This window comes from Alternaria novae-zelandiae (assembly GCF_023758075.1).
Source record: "Alternaria novae-zelandiae strain BMP 2774 chromosome Unknown scaffold_11, whole genome shotgun sequence".
NCBI lineage: Eukaryota > Fungi > Ascomycota > Dothideomycetes > Pleosporales > Pleosporaceae > Alternaria > Alternaria novae-zelandiae.
Genome location: NW_026056971.1, coordinates 877,850 through 899,127, shown reverse-complemented (window position 1 = coordinate 899,127; position 21,278 = coordinate 877,850). Strand labels below are relative to the sequence as shown.

General features: G+C 53.0%; 9 protein-coding genes and 1 non-coding gene across 10 annotated transcripts; 2 read left to right on the top strand and 8 right to left on the bottom strand.

The window, feature by feature from the left end:
* Nucleotides 1-69: 69 nt before the first annotated feature.
* J4E88_006069 (uncharacterized protein) lies at nucleotides 70-2,933 on the bottom strand (the record flags this gene model as incomplete). Its single annotated transcript, XM_049399699.1, is given in 4 exon segments — nucleotides 70-1,232; nucleotides 1,756-2,296; nucleotides 2,345-2,913; nucleotides 2,927-2,933. 4 exon segments carry the CDS (start codon nucleotides 2,931-2,933, stop codon nucleotides 70-72), a joined length of 2,280 nt encoding a protein of 759 aa, XP_049254712.1.
* A 500-nt stretch (nucleotides 2,934-3,433) lies between these two features.
* J4E88_006068 (uncharacterized protein) lies at nucleotides 3,434-3,854 on the bottom strand (the record flags this gene model as incomplete). Its single annotated transcript, XM_049399698.1, has 2 exons — nucleotides 3,434-3,695; nucleotides 3,760-3,854. The coding sequence occupies 2 exons, from the start codon at nucleotides 3,852-3,854 to the stop codon at nucleotides 3,434-3,436; spliced, it is 357 nt and encodes a 118-aa protein (XP_049254711.1).
* Nucleotides 3,855-4,523: 669 nt separating this feature from the next.
* On the bottom strand, nucleotides 4,524-6,339 carry J4E88_006067 (uncharacterized protein; the record flags this gene model as incomplete). The annotated part of the gene is made up of 3 exons (XM_049399697.1): nucleotides 4,524-6,059; nucleotides 6,110-6,247; nucleotides 6,307-6,339. The coding sequence occupies 3 exons, from the start codon at nucleotides 6,337-6,339 to the stop codon at nucleotides 4,524-4,526; spliced, it is 1,707 nt and encodes a 568-aa protein (XP_049254710.1).
* A 524-nt stretch (nucleotides 6,340-6,863) lies between these two features.
* Nucleotides 6,864-7,688, top strand: VMA4 (V-ATPase V1 sector subunit E; the record flags this gene model as incomplete). The annotated part of the gene is made up of 3 exons (XM_049399696.1): nucleotides 6,864-6,896; nucleotides 6,981-7,489; nucleotides 7,538-7,688. The coding sequence occupies 3 exons, from the start codon at nucleotides 6,864-6,866 to the stop codon at nucleotides 7,686-7,688; spliced, it is 693 nt and encodes a 230-aa protein (XP_049254709.1).
* A 431-nt stretch (nucleotides 7,689-8,119) lies between these two features.
* J4E88_006065 (uncharacterized protein) lies at nucleotides 8,120-9,903 on the bottom strand (the record flags this gene model as incomplete). The annotated part of the gene is made up of 4 exons (XM_049399695.1): nucleotides 8,120-9,260; nucleotides 9,313-9,545; nucleotides 9,581-9,831; nucleotides 9,900-9,903. 4 exons carry the CDS (start codon nucleotides 9,901-9,903, stop codon nucleotides 8,120-8,122), a joined length of 1,629 nt encoding a protein of 542 aa, XP_049254708.1.
* Nucleotides 9,904-11,615: 1,712 nt separating this feature from the next.
* J4E88_006064 lies at nucleotides 11,616-11,713 on the top strand. The gene has a single exon. It is a non-coding gene; the product is annotated as a tRNA-Val (tRNA).
* Nucleotides 11,714-12,253: 540 nt separating this feature from the next.
* Nucleotides 12,254-13,733, bottom strand: J4E88_006063 (uncharacterized protein; the record flags this gene model as incomplete). The annotated part of the gene is made up of 2 exons (XM_049399694.1): nucleotides 12,254-13,685; nucleotides 13,726-13,733. The coding sequence occupies 2 exons, from the start codon at nucleotides 13,731-13,733 to the stop codon at nucleotides 12,254-12,256; spliced, it is 1,440 nt and encodes a 479-aa protein (XP_049254707.1).
* Nucleotides 13,734-14,628: 895 nt separating this feature from the next.
* On the bottom strand, nucleotides 14,629-16,123 carry J4E88_006062 (uncharacterized protein; the record flags this gene model as incomplete). Its single annotated transcript, XM_049399693.1, has 2 exons — nucleotides 14,629-15,276; nucleotides 15,326-16,123. The coding sequence occupies 2 exons, from the start codon at nucleotides 16,121-16,123 to the stop codon at nucleotides 14,629-14,631; spliced, it is 1,446 nt and encodes a 481-aa protein (XP_049254706.1).
* Nucleotides 16,124-18,509: 2,386 nt separating this feature from the next.
* Nucleotides 18,510-19,553, bottom strand: J4E88_006061 (uncharacterized protein; the record flags this gene model as incomplete). The annotated part of the gene is made up of 1 exon (XM_049399692.1): nucleotides 18,510-19,553. The coding sequence occupies one exon, from the start codon at nucleotides 19,551-19,553 to the stop codon at nucleotides 18,510-18,512; it is 1,044 nt and encodes a 347-aa protein (XP_049254705.1).
* Nucleotides 19,554-19,922: 369 nt separating this feature from the next.
* On the bottom strand, nucleotides 19,923-21,203 carry J4E88_006060 (uncharacterized protein; the record flags this gene model as incomplete). Its single annotated transcript, XM_049399691.1, has 1 exon — nucleotides 19,923-21,203. One exon carries the CDS (start codon nucleotides 21,201-21,203, stop codon nucleotides 19,923-19,925), a length of 1,281 nt encoding a protein of 426 aa, XP_049254704.1.
* Between the last annotated feature and the right edge of the window lie 75 nt (nucleotides 21,204-21,278).

Here is a 21,278-nt window from a genome sequence, read left to right as displayed (position 1 = left end):
GGAGAAAGCGTTTCCGCATACTGTTAGCAAACCACGACTTGAAGGATCTTCTGTTTTATCTATTCTGCCTCAAAGATCACCATACCCATTACCTTCATAGCTAGGTGCATCCAAAAGCTCAATAGCCCTGGCTCTTAGCTCTCTATTCTGCTGTTTCCCCTCAACCTCGTCCCTCAACTTCGCCGCCCTCTCAAAGCACTCTTCCGCCTTTTCCGTATTCCGCGCGATACGAATATACCTCGCAATCAACGGAACGCACCACTCGACAAGCTGCTTTGCCGTAGTTCTTTTCTCCACGTCTCGTTCCCACATACTTTTATACCAGGTGTTGAGTGTTCTAGTATACGGCCAATGCTTCCAAGCGCTGTACGCGTCCGCGCCGTTGGCGCAGATGGACATGCGGACGTCGTGGTGATTTATCAGTTCCTCCTGTGTAGCGTCGAGGGGGCGGTAAACGGTGGGTATGAGAATACGCCATTTTAGTTGTTTCCAAGCGCCGTCGTCAATCAGGATAGGCGCGGGTTTGTTTGCCTTAATCCGACTCTCGACGAAAGCCTCCCGCGATTGGACAGGATATATTCTCAAAGCGAGCGTTTGTAAGGTCGCACCCAGAGCCCAGATATCAACGGACGGCCGCTGCTTCTCTTGTTCGGCTAATGGTGGTGCCCATTCGGGTGTGCCAAGGAAATCTTTTTTGGGCTTCTCACCTTCGGGTAGAGGGTATCGTGTCATGCGAGCGAAGTCGGTCAATCTGAATACCGGCTCATCAGGGATCCCATCTTTTGGATTCCAGCCTTTGGGAAATTCGACCAAGATGTTGTCTGGTTTGACGTCGTTGTGTATGTAGCCAAACTCGTCGTTCATGTTGTGCAAGTAATCTAGAGCAAGGGCCATGTCGCGAAGACACTTCCAGATTGTGACTTCGGGTGTTCGTATAATGAGTTTTGAATGCCGGAGTTGCTGCTCTTTATAGCTGGCCATGTATGCAAGAAGATCTCCTAGCTCGCAGAATGGAAGGAAGATTGCTGGGGCCGCGGGATGATGGTTATGCGACCATGCTAACATTCCGGCGATGTGCTCATGCTGACCGAGGATGGTAAGATTTGCGATTTCTTCTTTGATGCGTTTAGCTGCTTGAGATGCATGGTAAGGAGTGTTGTACGCAATAGGAGTTTTTACTGCAATGAGCGCTTTCGAATATTTGTGTTGGTATGCGTAGACTGTGCCATCGCCTAAAGATGGATGCACGAAGTCAGTAAATGTCTCACAACAGTTCGTACATGGAGATTACTCGCCCCCTTCTCCTAACCAGCGTGTTTGGTTGAATAGCCTTCTGAACTTTGCGTAGTCTTCTAAATCACCCGTATTGAAAGATGAATTCATGCTCGCCTTTCTTCGCTCCCCGCTAAGATCCAAGAAGATTCGGCTCATGTGCTTGAGTGAATCCATTTGAAAAGGGTGGGGTATATGAGATTGGAGTGACAGCACTGTTTAAAGCTGCGGCTTGAAAACACAGACGTGGCTATTATATACTCACAAGGTGCCCTAGCATCCTCAACTTTGGTTGGCGTTGACTGGTAGTGCGATGACGCAGAACGAAACAAGCCACTCACAGCTTGCGCAATACAAAATGTACCATGAAAAGGGATCGCGTCAAGTACCGCGTATTGCAGGTATGTTGTAAGTAGATTTTACAGGTATTGTAACGACAGTGGTGACAACATTAGAATCGTCAGGCTCCTCACATCTCTCCACCAATCTTGACAGCGATCTTGCCCACAGCACTCTGCTTCGCCATCATCTCAAATGCCTCAACAGTCTGGTCGAAAGCATATTCGTGCGCCACCACTGGTTTGATGCCGTGCGCTTCAACGAACTGCGCTAGTTCGACAACTGCGTTACGCGGGAAGGCGCAACATCCTTTTACTGTGTTTTCGTTGTCAGCATACTTGGCATTTGATCCACGAGAGATGGTCAGAGGCTTACCAGTCTTCGCAGTGAACAAGACACTTGGGACAAAAGCCGCGTCGATGGGCGCATTCGGTGTCAAAACACCTGGCATGCTGATCAAACCGCCAACGCGGGTGCTGTTGATAGATTTCATCAACGTGCCTGCACCACCTGTCTCGATAACGTGATCGACGCCCCTGCCGCCAGTGATTCGAGAGACTTCTTCGTCCCAGTTTGGCGTGGTGACATAGTTGATGAGGTGCGTCGCACCTAGGTTCTTCGCAATCTCGAGCTTGCTGTCCGAAGAGGAAGTAGCAATGACTGTTGCGCCGAGAGCCGAAGCAATCTACGTCCTGTCAGTATACATCCACTTGCAACACAAATGACGACTTACCTGAATCGCAAAACAGCTAACCCCGCCAGTCCCCAAGGTAAGTACCCACTTCCCTTCCAATCTCCTATCAGTCCAGGTCCCCACCCAATCTCCAACACTCCCATCCAGCCTTCCATCAAGCTGCCCACGAATCGCACACCAAGCCGTCGCCCCCGCCGTCGTCAGAGAGGCAGCCTCAACTGCCGCCAAGTTCTTTGGCTGCTCCACAATCCACTCATCAGGCAGCACAAGATACTCCTGCAGCGTGCCATCTTGACTCGTGCCACCTAGGATAGTGGCAAAGTCCAGGTTGCGGAAGTCTCCCGACAGCCACCCGTTTTGGTTGAACATGACAGCGAGTCCTTTCTTATCGCTCCAGGTAGAGCCTGCGCCAGTCGACTGGATGATGCCGGCTCCGTCGGAGCCGGGTACGAGATTGGGTTTGTGGTCTCCTGGGTATTGAGGGGAGCGGGTGGAGATGAGGACATCGCGGTAGTTGAGGGAGGCTGCTGTCATCTTGAGGAGGACTTGTTTGGACCCTGGGGTTGGGATGGTCTTTTCCTGTTTCCTCAGGTCGGACAGCTTGGTGGCTGCTGCGGGAACGGTCCATGCTGTGTAGGTGGTTGGGGCAGACATCGTAGAAGTGCTTTTCTTCCAGTAGTAACTTAGTGAAGATGATGAGGTTCTGGTTGTTATCGTGAGCTGTAGTGGCATACTTATACCATATTCTGATACTTCCATCAATACCGAGATGCAGTCAGCATGCCGCGACACCGATGATGCTTAGCGAGCATTCACCTAAGGCGTCCATTTCTGGTCTATTCTGCGACAACTTCCAACTCGGGGCTTTACAAATGCGTCTCCAAAACTTGAGGCTCATGGCTGATACGTTGTGACGTGAACTTCTTGATTGGTTGCAATCTTGAAATACGCCGACATTGGTAAGCAAGGCGAGCAGCGCGATTTCGCAACACATACCACCGGCTACTCAAGGATATACTCGAACGCGTGAAACTGCAAACATCAAAGACTTGGTAAGCAAGGCAAGAAGCTGCATCAATCAGTGTTTATGACACGCAATCGTCATTTGAAAGCTTCTCTTACTTGCATCTACGCACCATCCTTCTTCCTCTGCCCTACGAAAAACCCCAACCCAAAATCATCCGTCTTAAACGTAATCTTGCTCCCCTTGGGAAAGAAAAACACATCCCCCTTCTCAGCCTTTACTTCCTTGCCCGTCTCATCGCTGATGTCGAAGTGGCCGTCCACTATGATCTTGATCTCGTCGTACGTATATGTGTACACGAGCGGTGTTCCCTTTTCCAGGCGGTAGAAACCGCCGCTGATGGGCTTCTCTGGGTCTGTGGACTCACTGATGAAGGAGGGAGGGTTAGTTTGGGTAGTGGGTTGCTGGGATTTGTGGAGGCTAGACATACGACGATACGACGTCACCGAGGTAGGCGTTCTCGTTGGCGATTAGAGGAGGTTTGAAGGATGTTTGCGCTTTTTCGAAGTATTGCATTGCTGGCATGGTGGCGGTGATTGATGTGATGTGTATTGTTCTTATTGTGTAGGGGTGTTATAAAGGCCGCCGAGGGTGGAATGTGCAAGAGCACGACCGGCCTTATGTACTACAGCCTTATCTATCATAGCCCGGCTTCAACACTTACGGCATCGGCATCATCAGCTTCTCAAGATACACTGTTGACGGGAGTTCCCCTGCCACCGTCATCCAGTCAGCCGCCATATAAGCGTAGAGCAGCGCATATCTGGGACTTTGATACTGCATATGGCGCTTGGCGTGCGTCAAATGCATGGCCGATTTGGCGGGTATTCTACTAAGCTTTCCGATCTTATCCACTACCATCTATTAGTGTGCGCTGCAGGTATTGAGCGAGACGACCCCGAAACGTTGGAGGTAGATGCGGATAGTGGGGTGGCATAAGGTGGGGCAATGAGATGTAATCTGCGATTGGCTATGAGCTTATCGTCAGGAAAGGATTACTCCATCTGGATGTCGTGCATATGTGGGTTAGTGTAGTAACGTGGATTCCGACTATGAGTCGAGGAGACTGTCGCAAAGCGGAGATGCTTGTTGCTTGAAAGGGACGATCGCGCTGCATAGTAATCCTTAGAACTGCGTCTTGAATTCTGATAATACATTCTGGGTATATTCAAATTAATGGATGCGGTAGTGATATCATGCAGGTCGTTCTTCTTCATGGTCTTCGTCCTCTTTCCACTTCTTGCGCCACCACTTCATCTTGAACCAGTCGCCCAGATTATCTTGGCTTTTGCTCCCTTGGCCGTACCCCCATGTCTGTCGTCTCCGGGATGTTTCGTCCATGTCTGTATCAGAGATATCGCCATCTTCTGGATCGGGATGATCAAGAAGTGATGTAGAGCTGTCCACGGGCTTCTTTCCTTGCGACACGCTCCTGCCTCGGCTACCGAATCCTTCAAACCAGGACCGCCGACGCATCTGATTGAGCCACGCCGACTGCGCAGCATTCCTTCGTGGAGGCAAGGTTCCAGATCTCGGTCGTCGTTCTAGATCCACGGATCGCCGAGCAGGAGAAGGCAGAGTCTCTCGATCGTTGAGCTCATCCCATATCTCATTTGTCTCCTCCGAGATAGTCATCCGCCTTCTCCTCGGCAATCTACGGGATTGTATGGGACTTTTCAAGTCGCCGGCGTCTACCGATGCTCGCTTCTTCGGATTGGCAAGTGTCGCCGCGGGACCTGTGGGAGCGCGGGCAAGCAGAGGTGTCCTTTCGTCGACCGCTTTCCGTTTGGCTTGCTCCGAGGCATAGCCATGAACGCCTGGGGCTTCTTCGTCGATGTCCAGAGGTGAGTCGGATTCGTCGTGGCTATGGCCATGCGCAAGGCCGATACCGGGTTCCAGCACATTGTGAGGCATCGGAACCCTGCCTGTGTGCTTGGTTGCTACTGGTGACATGGGCTCTTCCTCGTTGTCTTCAAGTCGCCAGCTCAAGCAGACAACTCCCGCGAGCAGAATAACAGTTCCAAGCGCGATCAATCCGGCATGCAGACTCGACAGGCGATCGTTTTGGTCGAAGTAGATGAGGCCGTCTATAATTGCGATGATGTTGTACACGCAGAATACCAAGGGGTAGAGCACGCTCGTGCTAACCAACTTCAGTCCGCGATGCATGTAGTAGAGTTGGGTCAGAGCGAAGACTACCAGTCCGACTAGGATCATCCACGACTGCCAGCGGTCAAACTGGTTGTGGCGGTCGATGAGAGTCCGGACGAGGAGTTCGACAGCGCTCTTTGCGATCAGGAGCGAATGCGCGGAGAGGATGCCACTGACGCAGCCGAAGAGGATACCGCGTACGAGGCGTTGTCGAGGAGTGGTCCGCGGGTGCATGCGGTGCAGTAACCAAGTGGCAATTACCAGCATGACAACCACTATGCCCGTCATGACCATCCATACAATGAAGGTGTTTCGTCCCAATAGCGCCAACAGTTGATCCAGGTTATGCGACGGTTCCGCAATGGCACCGAACAAGGCGATGAGCAATGCGCCTATCGCAACGAGCATCGTGCCGACGAAGGAGTATCGCGTAAAGGGTTCGCTGAGGATGATGGAGGCGCATATCGAGTTGAAGACGAGGCCGGATGCCTGGAGGGTAGAGAGGACGGGAAGGGGGAGGGTGGTGATTTGGATGGTACTGCCGACGATGTTTGCCACGACGAACATGAGCATGCCCAGCTATATGTATGTTAGTGAATCGTCTCCGAATGCGCGAGGGGTCTTCGTGCCTGCCATCTCCGCCGCTTGTATGGGGGTCGCCTCTCATCGTCGTCGTCCTTCTCTTCCTCCAAGAGATGAGACTTCCGCTGCAGCGTCAGGCCAACGCTCTGTATGCTGGTAGAGGCAAGGCCGACCATTACTCCAAGCTGCGTGTCCGTCCATTAGCGCTCTATTCCCGCGGTGGTGTGGCGGCCTGGGTACTCACAGCAACGCTCGCGCCCGGCGAGAGTTCCACCATGGTTCGTGTCGGCTGTCGTCGCTGCACTGCGCGTATCGCTACCTAGTCGTCGGGCGCATGCTGTGCGTATGGGGTATGAAGGGCGGGGATGTGTGGTCTTGGTAGTAGACAGCGCAGACGTGGGAGTCGCGAAACGTCACGCTGAGTCGGTGAAGTGCACGAGACGGTTGGGGAAGACTAGCCGACGCCGTGCAGGTTGCAGGGATCAGCCGACTGATGATGTAGTTGGACTCAGGAGGAGAGCCCTGGAGAGCTCAGGAGCAGCAACGAGACGACGCGACGAGGTTGAACAAGAGATATATCCATCATATTCATAGTGTGACACGTTTAATATTACCATCGCGTACCTGCGACGTCGTGCCATGGATCCTCTGCAGACGTACCTGGGTAACCGCGGGCAGCGTCTGGGTGTCCGGGGGCCCAAGCTTGAACTTCAACCTCCAAGCTCCGTCACTGCTATACCTCGACGCCAGCACCCATAACCCGACCCCGTAGCCCAGAGGACCCCACACAATACCGCCATCATGTCGCAAGTCCACGCCCTCTCCGACGACCAGGTACAACTCTCCACCCGCTCCAGCCCGCGGCAAGCTCCCCGCCCACTACGTCAACACGATAGCTAACACGCACCACCATGGCAGGTCGCCGGCGAGCTCAAGAAGATGACGGCCTTCATCCGCCAGGAAGCCATGGAGAAGGCCAACGAAATCCGCCTCAAGGCCGACGAGGAGTTTGCCATCGAGAAGTCCAAGCTCGTGCGCCAGGAACAGGCCTCGATCGACTCATCCTACGAGAAGAAGTTCAAGCAGGCCAGCATGTCGCAGCAAATCACCCGCTCCACCGTCTCCAACAAGAGCCGATTACGCATCCTCTCCGCCCGCCAGGAGCTGCTCAACCGCCTGTTTGAGAACGCCGAGAAGAAGCTCGGCGATGTTTCAAAGGACAAGAAGAAGTACCAGAGCGTCATGAAGAACCTGATTGTCGAGGGCGCCTATGCGCTCAACGAGGACAAGCTGCAGGTCAAGGTCCGGAAGGCCGACTACGACCTTACCAAGAAGGCTATCGAGGAGGCGCAGACCGAGTACAAGAAGAACATTGGCAAGGACGTCTCCATTACTATCGATGAGAGCGACCCGCTGCCAGAGGGATCGTAGGTTCAACATTACTATCAATGTGGGATAGGACTAACTCCAGACAGTGCTGGTGGTGCCATGATTGTCGGTACAAACGGCCGAATCGACATCAACAACACCTTCCAAGAACGATTGAAGCTACTCGAATCCCAGGCCCTGCCGTCCATCAGGGTCACGCTCTTCGGTGAGAACGAGAACAGGAAGTTCCACGACTAAGAGGTTAGTCTGGACGTGGAGTACGAGAGTTGGCTGGCGTGCCCGGCCGCAGTCACGGGTCAGCACAGACGAAGGTCCGCGTCAGCAGTGTCGGACCGAGGTTTTGATGAGTAGACTGTACATGCACGAGATCTTGTAGACCTCTCGGAACATTTAGCGAGTTTTATTCCATGCACATTATCGGAAGTAATGTTTGACTGTGATATCATTGAGCAACTGTTCTCGACTCCTAACTACAGAACCTCGTATGTACTGCGAAGGAGGGTATAAATAACAAAATGTGCGTACAAAGACGCTGTGTATCTTCGCATCAAGTAGTGGATATCATCAACACTCATTACTCCCGTAATAATCAAACGCCAGTGCTAAGTCATAGCATGCAAATGCTCGTATATACAACAAAGGAAATCATTACTGTGCATCGAATGCACTCATACGCGTTCGTAAACGCGATCCCACATGGGACTTCTCGTCCTCTTCTGCCCACCACCCATGACGTTCCTCAAAGGCCACTCAGTCTTGCTGCTCTTCTTGAGAGACGAACTGGGATCTGGGTATCGATCGAAGCTTCTGTGTCCACCATAAAGCTCATCGTCCTGGTCGGTATACCCGTTGTTTGAGTACTCAGGGCCGTAGTCTTCAAGGTATGCGTATCCGCCTGCAAAAGGATTTGAGGACGGTTGCTGGTGGGTGATGGGAGAGATGGGTCCGGAATCGTCGGATTGGTATCCATGGCCGGAGTTACTGGATAAGCTGGAGACAGCAAGGCCAGAGGAACTGCTTCCGCTGTAGTCGGCGCTGTTGTATGCGAGAGAAGGGCGGAGGAGACCTCGTGACGCTTCGGCTGCTGGGCTACTGATGGGACTGGTGGGAACGGGTTTGCGTTTTATGCTCGCCACGGCGGGGACGGAAAGCGTGTCCAGAGCGGACATACCGGGTCTCCGCGGGCCTGTCTTTGGTGGTGAGTTGTTGCGACCTAGCACCGGAGAGTCTCCGTTCAATTCCTCGTCGGGTTCGGTCACTTCGGCCACTGAGTGCAGGCTCTTATAGCTTGTTCGTCGGCCGCGCGCACGATTCGACGAGTGGCTGTGGTAGAGTGCGGGCGCTAGGATAGGCGTGTGATTATCTTGCATCGCCATTGGTGTTGACTCTGATGGCATTGAATTACCGTCGTTGGGATGGGGAATGCCTGCAGTCGCAATGTTGTTTGCCTGAGACGGTGTAGGTGCTGCAGCCGGTGGGATCTGATGGCCATGGTAGGCTGTAGACATGGGAGCCGGATCATAGCCATCATCCTCCCAGTTCATGTCCTCAACGAAACGGCTCGTCTGGTGTGATGCGGGATTCAAAGGCCGCCTGTGTTCGAAATTTTCACCGCCCAGTCCTCGGTCCTGAAACGAGAAACGGGGAATGAAGCCCGGGGATGACGGAGGTTGGCTGCCTTCGATGGATCTCCTTCTCTTTCGGCGCAAAATAAAGCAGCATGCGAGTAGTAATGCGGCAAGTGCGAGTACCGCCAGTGGCACACCCACACCAAGTCCGATCTTTTCGCGTCTTGTCAAACCAGCGTCGCTAGAAGCGGGTGCCACAGGATCTGTCGTTGGGTTCAAAGTTGCAGATGAACTTGCAGCGGAGGATGCAGATGTTGAGATGGTAGTTTCCGAAGATGATGATAATGATGACGATGATGATGACGACGATGATGATGAAGTCGCGGGTGTGGTCGAAAGTTCGGAAGAAGATCCAGAGGAAGATACCACGCTGGTGATTTCGCTCGAGGCACTGCTCGAAAATGCCGCAGGCGTGGAAATCGTGCTCAAACTTTCGGATGCTGATATCGCAGAGGATGGCACTGCGCTAGTCGATAGTGACTCAAATATCGATGAGTCCACATTTGAAGCAGTCTCTGAGGGAAATGCCGTTGGTGATGCGGTGACGTCGGTGGGCAATGCTTCGCTTGCAGGTGGTGCTGCCGTCGCTGGTCCGAACTCTTGTATGAAGTAGGATTGTATGTCGTATGGCAGCTCTTCGAACCATTGCGGTCGGTTGTCGTCTAGGAACTCCTCCCATAATATGCTCGATACGGCGGGTATGTTTGTCGCAGCAATCTGTCTTAGCGAAAGTGGAAGTGCAGTAATAAGCACTTGCAAGATCTCGATACTATTGTCAATGTCAGCGCAGTCAAAATTGATGTACGTCAAGGAACCTTACGCATCAGGATCTTGTCTATGTTGTAGCGATCGAACATCTGGTCTTGGTGCAGGTGTGATGACAGGCACCGCAGCGCCGTGTACCAAACCCACCACATTCCCCAAGACCAGCCAATTCCATCCTCTTAGCGAATGCATGTATGCGTGAACGAGCGAGTGTGGTAAAGAAAGCAGTAATAATAAATGGCAAGTAGCGGAGAGTCAATGTTCGCAATGATGCGTCAGCGCTTCATGTCTGGCAACAATAGTACGAACAGTCAGGAAACCAGTGCCCAGCGGCAGCGGTGGCCATACTTTTTGACTGTTCACACCCATGTACATTGTCGCATGCCGTCGACGTCCATAATTCGTTGAAGCAAGCAAAGTCGTCGCAGTGTGGCGATTGATCAAGAGATCGTCCACACAGCCCACCGGTCTCGTTACTGCACTTGGTAGGATCTCATGCAGATCAGGGTCCTGACAGCCGGTTATGAGGTCGCGCACCCGCAGATTCGCCCCTCACTAGCCACACTTCGGATGACACTTTTGGTCGAATCGCATGTCGAGCTGCCGTTTATCCTGGCACGGATGTTTTTGGTGGAGCGATCCGAGTGGGTCAACGGCTGAGTGTGGCTGGTGCGTTGCAGGAGGGTTCGCTTCGCTGCCGAACTGGAGAACGCTGTGCCGGCGAAGCGATGCCGCGTATACGTTTGATGCGATCTTTGCAGGGAAAGATTTGCATACAGAGACAACGTGACGTTCGATAGACATTCTTTTTATTTTTGGATCAGTTGGCGGAGGACGAGTGCCGACCAATGACTGTTGGGTGCTCGGGCTGTTTGGGTGACTCCTTCCATCTCGCGTCGGCTGCGCGCAAACGCTCAATGAGGAAATCACCGTTCACCGTCACCATAGTCGCGTCTTCTGTCTACGTCTACTGAAAAATCTTAACACAACCTCACACCCACTCCTCCATGACCAGCTTTGTATATACCACCACCACCATTAACACGTTTGCGCAACGCGACCCAGCCATGGCATGCAATCAACCTGCGCCATACCACCGACGAATGCGACATGCGCGTTCCTGCGCGAGTACCTCGAGAGCATACGCGTAGAATTCGCACCTACAAGCGATCGCCTGGACAAGACATGAAATTGCTGAACCCCTGGCTCAGTCAAGATGGCAGTTAGAGCAATCATGTTCAGTGGCAGCCCTAATCCTCAAGGCTAGCCTTTGTACCTTCAACTGACTCAGATACTCCAGGACCTCGCCGCTAAGCACCATGCACACCCATGGCGATACTTGTCACAACGCGACTTGTAACCCAGACTTATCAACGTACACACATCGCGATAGAAGCTATTGTCTCGTCCAGTACCAATACACGCATTCGTCATTGTTCAAGCATGCTGGCTACACCTACGCTCAAGTAAAAAAAGAACTTGCATCTCAGGAGCGGAACGACGTTCAACTTGCACGTTCAGAACACTTCAGATCTAGAACCAGTCACTACAAAGACAACGCGGACGATTGCCGAACGAGAGACCAAGGCTGTCACGCTAGCAGCCAAAGGCCTTGTGTGATGCGTGGATTGGTTACCGAAATGAATTGGCGCCCGACATTTTCCCACTTTCCAACCCCACCTTCCAGGCCTTCTTTCGAGCTCCGCGACAGCGACGACGACGCAATTCTGGCGATATATTGCCCGCTTCTTGACCTCATTTCATCAAGCAAGGCTCGTTGGTGTAGTTGGTTATCACGTCAGTCTAACAACGGCCGTCAAACGCCAGTTAGGACACTGAAGGTCCGGAGTTCAAACCTCCGATGAGTCATCATCGGCGTTCGCAAGAGCGCATCGAACTTTTTTGCCTTTCCTCCAGGCTGTTGGGGTATCTTTTTGCTTGGACAGCCCCCACATCACCATTTTGAGCCGGTTGAGCCTATAAATTGAGGAAGATGACGATGCCGATTTTTCTAGGCCCCCTTATCTCCTCTAGCCGACGGCCTTACACTCTGAGGTACCCTCGCTGGATTGTGGGCGCTCGTTGGCCCGTCTACCTCGGTATCGCATCGGAGGCGAGCCTGTAGCTTGTATGGAACATTTAGATGCGAGTGCGCCTTTGACTTAGACGCGGTCTGGTCATTGAGATTATCCTTTGGTATACGAGTATTCAGATTCTAGTTAGGCAACGCTACTTTGCAAGAACTGCAGACGATTACGCATTTGCTGGCTACAAAATTGTGGAGGTTCGACGCCGCGGCGCTGTTCTGTTGGGTTCGAAATCTTAGGCTAACTCGCACAGCAAGCTCTACTTGGTCTATGAGGTCAGGTCGGGATGTTGACGATAGTTAAACATTCTATCTATATTAGACTACCTTCGCAGTATCTGTGCAACAGCTACATGCAGTCTATTCACATGGTCCTCTCCACCTGACTTGCTTCTCCAGGCCACGATACCATCTGGTCTTACTAGAACGGCTCCATTCCCTCCTACCTCTGAGAGCTGATCCCATTTCCCATCAATATCTTCTAGTTCCCTACCATCAATACCAACAACGTGGATTAGCTCGTCTCTGACCTGGTTCCAAGTAGTAGGGTCGGCCGTAAAGAGAACGAAACGGTCCAAGCACAAAAGATCGAGGGACGAAACGACATCATCTCCCTTCCTCAGCCACATGTGGGGAAAGTGATGCCCAGGAATGGTCGAAGGGTGGTATTCGGTGACCTTCAGCTTCCCAGTCTCGTCCACCTGGCCACCGTGAAAATTATCCCGCCCCTCATTGTCGATATCAGCGGTTGGATAGAACCAGCCTATTTCTGCCCCTGGGGCTTTGAACTCTGTATCGAGGGTCTCTTGCGCTCTCTGTACATCCGCATGCACTTGAGCATAGCCTGGATGGCTTTGGTCAAGCAGGACTTGAATGGCTCTCTTGTTTTCTTCGACTGAAGAGTCTTTGCTGATACCCAATGCCTTGTCCATGATCATGCTGTGACTCCGCATGTTAACCAGGCTCGATTGCGCTACTCTTTCTCCAATCGGGCGGCGTTCTTCATCGTATGTGTCCAGAAAGTCGCCATTCCCAAGTTTGCCCTGGAGCATCAAAGCTAGCTTCCAAACTAAGTTGTTGGAATCTTGAATACCCGTGTTAAGTCCAAGAGCACCCCATGGCGGTAGGCGATGCGCTGCGTCACCAACAAGGAAAGTGCGGCCGTTTTTACTGCGATACTGCTCAGCTGATATGGCGTTGACAGACCAGTGGCTCAAACTCATGACTTCAACTTCCAAGTCTGGAATGTTGATGCTCTTCTTTAATCGACTCATCATTGCGTCGTGGTCGAATCGGACGGGGTCGTCCGGGAGGATGCCGCAGGCAAAAATCCACTCTTCTGTGTCGGGGTTGTTGGGGTACGGGCCAAGGTGGTACATATAGCCAGTTCCAATACTTCCGCCCATCTCCGGATTGATAAACCAAGTTATGAACGCCTCTGGTTCGGGGTGTTTGAGGGATATTGGTGCTCGAATGTGTGCAGTCACCATGTCGACTATGTTCTTCTCCCCATGTAGTTCAATACCAAGTTTGTTTGTTACCATACGCCCGCCATCAGCTGCAATAACATACGAAGCCCGTATAGTCTTGCTAGGTCTAGATCCGTCACGGAACTCGATCCGTAACTCCACGTGAGCCTCTTTCTCCACGATGTCAGTAACTTCGGCGCCATACTGCACACCGCTCGGATTCAACTGCTTGGCCCTTCGTGAAAGAATGGGCTCGAGCCGTATTTGTGGCAACGTGAGATAGCGACTAGGACTTGCTGTCCTATATTCGTCGGCATATCTCCCACCACCCCATGCGTCGCGCGAGACTATCTTGGTACCAGTCGGTCCAAGAGAAGTGTACCACGCGGTCTTGGAACATGTGTTCGGAGGTGCTGCATTGGCAATAACTTCCTGCTCCACTCCCATCTGACGAAATATTTCGCCGGTCCGTTGGTTTAGGCCGCATGCCTTCGGGTGGATTGAAGTGCTAAGGTGACGCTCGAAAAGCACGTGTGGGATGTTGCGAAGGGATAACAGGATTGAGGAAGAAAGGCCTACAGGGCCTCCCCCTATGATGGCAACTGGATACTGCTGAGGACTTGCCATTTAGTCCCGGTAAGATTGATGGACAGCAAAGAACGCTGGAACAAATGAACTTGACAGCAAGTATCCCCGCTGTCTTTGACGTTTCGGCTCCACATTCCCCTCCCGAGGTCTTTACCCTTCCAGGGTTGTTACCAACTTTACTAACTTGACGTGGTAAGAATGTGGTATCTCACACTACCTACGTCACTCTCGGTTCAATATGGAACGTCAAAACGGGGGTCTTCCAGGCTTCGCGCTCGAGCTTCGAGTCTTGTCGCGACGGACTTTGGGTGTGTGGGTGTGTACATTGGTGGGGTCGGTAAGTGGATAACGGTAATTTCAAGACGGCGGTCGGTCACGACGAGCGCCGATTCTGTCCCACATTCCGCCTGCTACTTTGCCCGCTCTAAACACTCATCCATCACACGTGTGTTGAAAGGATTGATAGCAAGTAAAAAGTATCTTTGATAAACGATTGGTTGAGGAAATCTATCCATCCTCTATGTCTCTTTGCTTGCCTAAAGTCGGCAGAAATATGTACAAGGAACGTAAAGCTATACGATCTGGATTTTTGTTCGAATCTCTCGAAAATGCTCAAGAGTTGCATGTCGCCAAAGCATGGCTTAGTACGAGCCGTAAGAGCCCGTGCTCATAGCCGCGTTTCCATCGACGGTGACAGTAACCGTCTGCTTGACTGTCTCGGTGACGATAGGTGCGCTGGCGCAGGTAGTCGCATCTGCAACCTCAGATGGCACCATGGGGGTAGCCTGTGGGGCGTTATAACCGCCAGTTGCTGTGTTCATCTGCTTGTCTGGAAGCACAGCGCTGTATGCTGAGTATGAGCTCAGGGGGAGAGCGGTAGCGGCAGAAGAAGCGTTGGGTACGGCCGCAGAGTAGGCAGCAGAAGAGGCAGCGGCGTATCCAGAAGAGATGGCAGCAATGCCAGTGGGGGTCATGATAGCGGAGTAAGCGGTGGTGCTGTTACCAGCAGGAACAGCGGCAGCGGTGCAACCGGCGCCAGTTGCTGAGGTAGCAGAAGCAGGGCCTGACTGGATGGGGTTGCATCCTGGGAGAGCGTCAAGAACGCTTCCGTCATCACCACCGTATGCCTCCATAGCGGAGCAGCTCTTCCAGGACTCATCGCTATCCTTGTTAACGTTGGCAGAACCAAAGCACTGCTCCATCTCTTCTTGTCCACAGCCGCAACCGCACTTGCAACCGTCGTTCTCGCTAACGGCCTTTTCGAGGACACCGGCTTCCCATCCGTTCATCTATCATTTTGTTAGAAAGAGGAGTCAAGCAGGGTAAAGAAGGACTTACAAAGTCACCGTGGAACCCGTAACCAGTTGGGTCACCGTTAGACAGGACCCAAGGAGCATCATCAGGACCAAAAGTAAACTTGGTAACGTCCCACCAGTACTCAATGAAGAGAGTAGGGAAACGCGCGGCCCTATGGGTCATAGGGCAGTTCTCGATACCGACACCAGCGTTGCCGTTGGGGTAGGCCATGTGCGCATTGGGGTTCTTGGGATCCATCTTCTCGCCGTTCCAGCACGAAGGGAATGTGACTTCGGAAGCGAAGCCGTACTTGCAGGTGCTGAAACCCTTGGGGAAGCCGTTGGCGAAGATGGCTGTGGAGCCACCGTCGGGCTCGTGGCAGCCCCAGCGAACACCGGCGGGGTTGTCGCCGTCGGAGCGCTTGAGCGGGCTACCGGCGATCATGTTGAAGTCCTCTGGGTACGCAGTGACGTTTGCCCAGTTGTTGCCATCGCCGTACTTGTAGTAGATCTTGGTGGCTAGCTCGGGTACGCGGTAGAGCTTGGTTCCGTTGGTGAAGAACAGGGTTGGGCGCCAGTACAAGGACTTGTCGGTCTTGATACGGGCAGTGGTGCAGTCAGAGGCCTGGGTATCCGCAAAGCCCATGGACTTGGAGAGTCCGTTTCCTCCGTCGAACGAGTGGAGATGGGGGCTCTCGGTTCCGGGGAACAGACCGGGATCGAGGCGCTGGTAGCTCATGGCATTGCCGGCGCGGTTGTAGAAGCTGAAGTAGTTGCCAACGCATTGAGCGGAGGCAGTGGCGGCAAAGCCAGCGGTAAGGGAGACGATATCGAAACGCATGTTGGCTTGGTTGTGGTTTTGGGGTATGTGGAAATCTTGTATGAGTCGTAAGACAGCGAAAAGAATGAGCTGTGTGAAAATGAAAGGACCGAGTCACAGACTCTGTAGGCTCTTGATTTCAAAAGGAGTGTGTAAAGAGTCAAAAGAATGAAAGAATGGTATTCCACCGGAAGCCAAAGAGAGAGCGATGTGAAGACAGCGATAAGAACAGGAAACTGGTGGGCAGGCTACTAGATAATATATCCAGGGACGCCCACATGCATCGGGAATTACATGCAGCCATGGGGCGGCCAGCCCACGCTTGAGGCGCCCCATTCTAGGACGAGATTAGCTGAGGCATCCAAAAGTTTGACTGATGTGACTAGATTCGCGTAGGTGCGTAGTTGTTTCCGGGTGGAGATCTGAGCCAGGGGAGCCGCGCGCAGTTCGAGGGCGGCGGCGCGGGTGTCAGGGGTAGGATGAGAGAATGCTATGCCGCGAGTCGCAAGAATACGTGGTGACGATGCCCAACTCCCTCTAGCCTGCAGCGAGGCTTGCAGCACGCCGTCGCAATCTGAAACATACCAACATGCAGTTCGCGCGATTCCCGTTGTTTTTTGCCAGAGTCTGGAAGACGGCTGACGTATCGATAGGACAGAAAGACACATCCCGTTCCTGGCGGCGTTCGGGGCGCTTAGCGTCACGATCGTCGCACGCGAGGCCCAGGTGGCTGATCTTCAAACGGTGCTGACTCCCCCTGCCTAAGATTAATGTCCGCGCGCGCTTCCATTTGCTGCACATGTTTCTTCTTAGGCCTCGATGCAAGGGCTCCGATAAGGAGGACAATCCGGCAGACATGCTCTTTTCTTCCACCGAACCCACACTATGTGGAGCTCAAAGTGTTTGCCGCTGGGCCGCGACGGGAAGCACTCAGAGGATCGCCCCGGTACCTGGGAAACGAGATCTTCGCAAGGACCGCTTGCTGTCGATGAGGACACGATCCAGGGCGACGGTAATCTTGACGAGCTGTCATGTCCTGTATCCAGAAACAGAATCGATAAAGAATCCCACGTGATCTTTCTAAACTCGTCCACGGGTCATCACGCTGCAGCATGCCACAGTCCGAGCTGACGCTCTGTCCCCGAACACGACATGTGCGTGGCGTCGAATCACGATTTTATGATGACCTCCAAGTCACGTCTAGCAGGCAAAAGTCTCCTCCCAAGGCTAATTCTACTGCATACGCGTTCCTGCAGCGTACCTGGCAGAAGTCCTCGAACGGTAGAAGAGCGGCCGCCATTCAACAAATCCACAGTAGCCGGAGTGTGTAGCTGCACTGCTTAGTTTGGTACCTGACGTCTCAACGACAGCTCGTGGCACAGCGGCTCGTATCGATAACGAAATTACCATCCCCACTATTCATGAGACGCACAGGACTTGTGCGAGGGGACGTGTGGTCTAGACCACGCTTGAATGACATACTGCAGGTTACTGCTCAGTTGTGGAGTTGAGAAACACAACCGTCGTCACGATTTGCATGAGTGGAGATATCGTAGTGTCTGCATCTACTCCGAGTAGAAGGAGTGGCTGTATGCGCGCAAATCTTCCCTGTACAACTTCATGGATGAAACCTGGATAGAGAGGGCGCGTAACGAAGGTCTGTGGATTGCGTAGGCTTCAACATACTCTAGAGCCTCCTTCTAGGCGCTGCGTACGTCGCGCGCTTGTATTAGTATACAGGCGTGTAGGCGTACTACGGTTATTGAGCCTCCACGGGACGTAGCGACCGGTACACCAGAGCGGCAGCGTGCCGCGGACAAACGAAACAAGGTTCTAGCGGAACAGCGGAGCGTTTGATCCCCCAGGGAGACGTTTTTGTTCGTTGGTTCTGACAGGTTACGCAATCTTGGGCGGAGTTAGGTGAGAAGTGACGAGTCGCGTCGAGAAATGTCGTGCGGATGAGAAACTAATCATGCAAGAAAAAGAGTTTAGAGGGATACATAGCATGCAGACGGCAAGTTTTGGGAATGGCGATTGAGACCTTGCGTGACGTATGGGCCTTGCAACTACCTGAGCAGGCTCGCATACCCGTACTAACAGCTTGCTGGTTCGATCGGGTCTGCGTATGCTTTTTGCTCTACATTCGCGAAGTGGCCTATTCTCAAACGTATGAACGCAAGTCCTTCTTCCGCTTTAATGATGGCTTCCATCTCAGATAAGCAGGTTGAAGATGTGGCAGGCCCGTGACAAAGTCCCTCGAACATGCCGATATTCACTGAGGTGTCTTCCTTCAATCAAGTTACCCAGGTGGGCTCTGTCTGTGCCGGCGCAATACCGCATCGATGGCAGATGAAGATTGCTGAGTTCGCCGCGGTGGCTGGTGGGTAAAGCATGCATACCAGCTCACTCAGGCCTTCCCACTCAAGACGCCCTCCACAGCGCCCCACCGATCAATACTTCTCTTGATCAATCCTGCCATCAACTCCTTTCCGACAACGCCTCCACCGCTCTTCTCTACCCTCCTGATGACCAAGTCCTTCGTGCCCTTCTTTCCGCCTGCACAGTCCACCATCACACTGACAGTCTCTCTACACACGCCCTCCTCAAACGCATCAGGATCGCTGAGCACAAAGTCTACTTCTTCGTCCTCGTCCTCTCTCCTGCCCTCGAACACGGCAAACGTGCTAGGTACCGGTAGACCGCGTAATTGAAGGCGATGCGCCTTCTTGGGTTCGTCTGAGCACAGAATTCCCTCGTACTCCTCGTCGTAGTACGCGTGTGGTAGGAGTGTGTCGCGAAGCGCAGCGAGTATGGATATCCACGCCGCGTCGAATGCGTTGCCATCGATGCTGATGAAGAACACGTCGAGGTAGAGAACCCAGTACCCTTTCAGTTGTGTCTCCGCTTCTGTGTCTGGGTCTTCGGGGTTCGTGGATGGCTTGTATAGTATGCGGAGATCTGAAGCGCGGAGAAGTCGTGTCGAGTTGAGGAGAGAGCGTATGCGGGTTATGAGCGTTTGCGCATATGTGGAAGGCGCGTTGCCGGGGATGTGCGAGGGTGTGCTGCCTGTAGATAGTTCCACGTTCGGGACCAGTAACCTCAGCTCTTCCACTTCTTCGCCGTTGTCTTCCTCGTCTTCTGAATCCTGCCCGGCGGTCTGTCCGGGATACTCGGAGGTGCCTGGAATGTCTTCCTCTTTCAAGATTTCTGCGCGCACGCCACAGACGACGCTTGTGTTTCCCAGTCGCACGACTGCACTGCCATTGCAGTGGGTGAGACTTCCGGTGTTGATGCCTGGTGTGCGGAACTCGTTTTCGGTACGGCCATTTGCGCGGATTGGCTTCTTCTTCTCTGCGGAAAGATGCGCCTGCAGGAACGGGTGCGGGGAAACGGCGGCGAAGATGGGGCGAGGGAACGTGAGCGCTGGGGAGGGCTGGGTTGCGGTTGCCATGGCGAATTTACTGGAAATTGATACGCGCTTGGATCGGGTGCGATGTTCGAGGCGCGAATTGTTAGCATCTATGTCGGCGCTGGGAAATTTTTGGAGCTCTGAGCTATGACGCGCTAGAGTTAAGCTTAAATGGGTGGGGCATGGAGATCACAACCATCGTCACGTATCAAGTCAAATACGTTAGCTGTAAGAAGAGCAAGCACACCGAATTCACATAACATTAAAACTACGTAACCTACACGCTATGCCTCAAGGGTATTCCGATGCGCTATGAACGCGACGCGACAAACAAAACATTACAGGTATATCCGATGCTCTCAGTCAATTTGTAAAGTCTGCTCGCAATCGTAGCTTCGTCGAGTTTCGAGCCTATCCCGAACTGAGTCCAGCCTTTCCAGCCTGTTGAACAGGTGTCCACTTGCCCTCCTTCTTGAACTGATCGCCCCTCAATGTGCCCTCAGCAAGCTGGCTGATCATGTAGTCCCTTCCCTTGATCATCCATACCATCTGACTAGGCACCCTTAAGCCATTGAACGCACCAACACCCTTCTGGGTGCCGATGGGGCAGATCTGCTGCTCCTTCAGGTTCGCCGTGTAGTGGCGATCGCCCTTGTGTGGCTCCCCAGTCAGGTGGGCAAGCAGATCGTTCTTGAGGTTTGTCATAGCCGCAGGTACAGCGTCGTACATGTCCATGACGCCTCCACGAGTATAAGAGCCTGCATCGCCGACGACGTAGACGCGGGGACCGGCGGATTCGTGTTCGACGCGGAGCGTCTTGTCGTTGCATGCGACGCGGTTGCGGGTATCGAGCCACTCCTTGGGAAGGAAGCCAGTGTTCGGCCGAGAGCCTGTCGCATCGATGTAGATATCCGCTTCGACTGTTTCGCCATTGCTGAGTTCCACCCTCGTCTTTGCGCCTTCTTCTTCGCCCGCTTTGGTGGATCCAACAACCCTCGTGTTGTAGGTAACATCGCATCCGAGACGCTTTAGGAATTGCTCAGCAGTTTGACCAATGGCTGGACGTAGCAGAGGCAAGAGTTTCTTGTCTCCGCAGATGAGCGTGACTTTGGCCTTTGGGTTCTTGGGCGCGGATGCCATGAAACCCGGTCTGCCGTTCAGAATCTCTGCAACCTCTCCAGCGGTCTCGACACCTACTGGGCCGCCTCCACCGATGACTACTGTCTTTGCGCTCTTCAGACCCTCCTGGAAGGCGGTATGGACCTTCTCGAGTGCTTCGCGGTCGGTTGCCTGTGTGAAGAGCGGGCTTGGTGTGGTGAAACCAGTCGCGATGACAAGCGCAGCGTATTCGACGTTTTGCTGCTCGCCAGATGCGGTTTCAACGCAGACTGTTTGGCCGGTGGGGTCGACATTTGTGGCAGTTCCTTGGATGAACTTGAACTTGGGGAACGCATAAGTGAACGCAGGCTCGATGGGGTAGAAGGTCTTCTCCGAAGGCATCATCTGTTTGGAGACACTTTCCCGAGGTGCTGCGATGCGCCACCATAGGTCTTTGGAGGGGTTGACGAGTGTGACATTGTATGTAACTCCGTCCTTCTTGGGTAACTGTGGGATAACATGCTTGAGGGCATAGTGCGCAGCGCTGATGCCTGCAAATGATCCTCCGAGGATCAGGATAGTTTCGGTACTCATGGTGAACGACAATTAGAAGATGCGCTTGGATTGGGTATCGTAATGAAAAGAAGACGAAGAGATAGATACAAACAC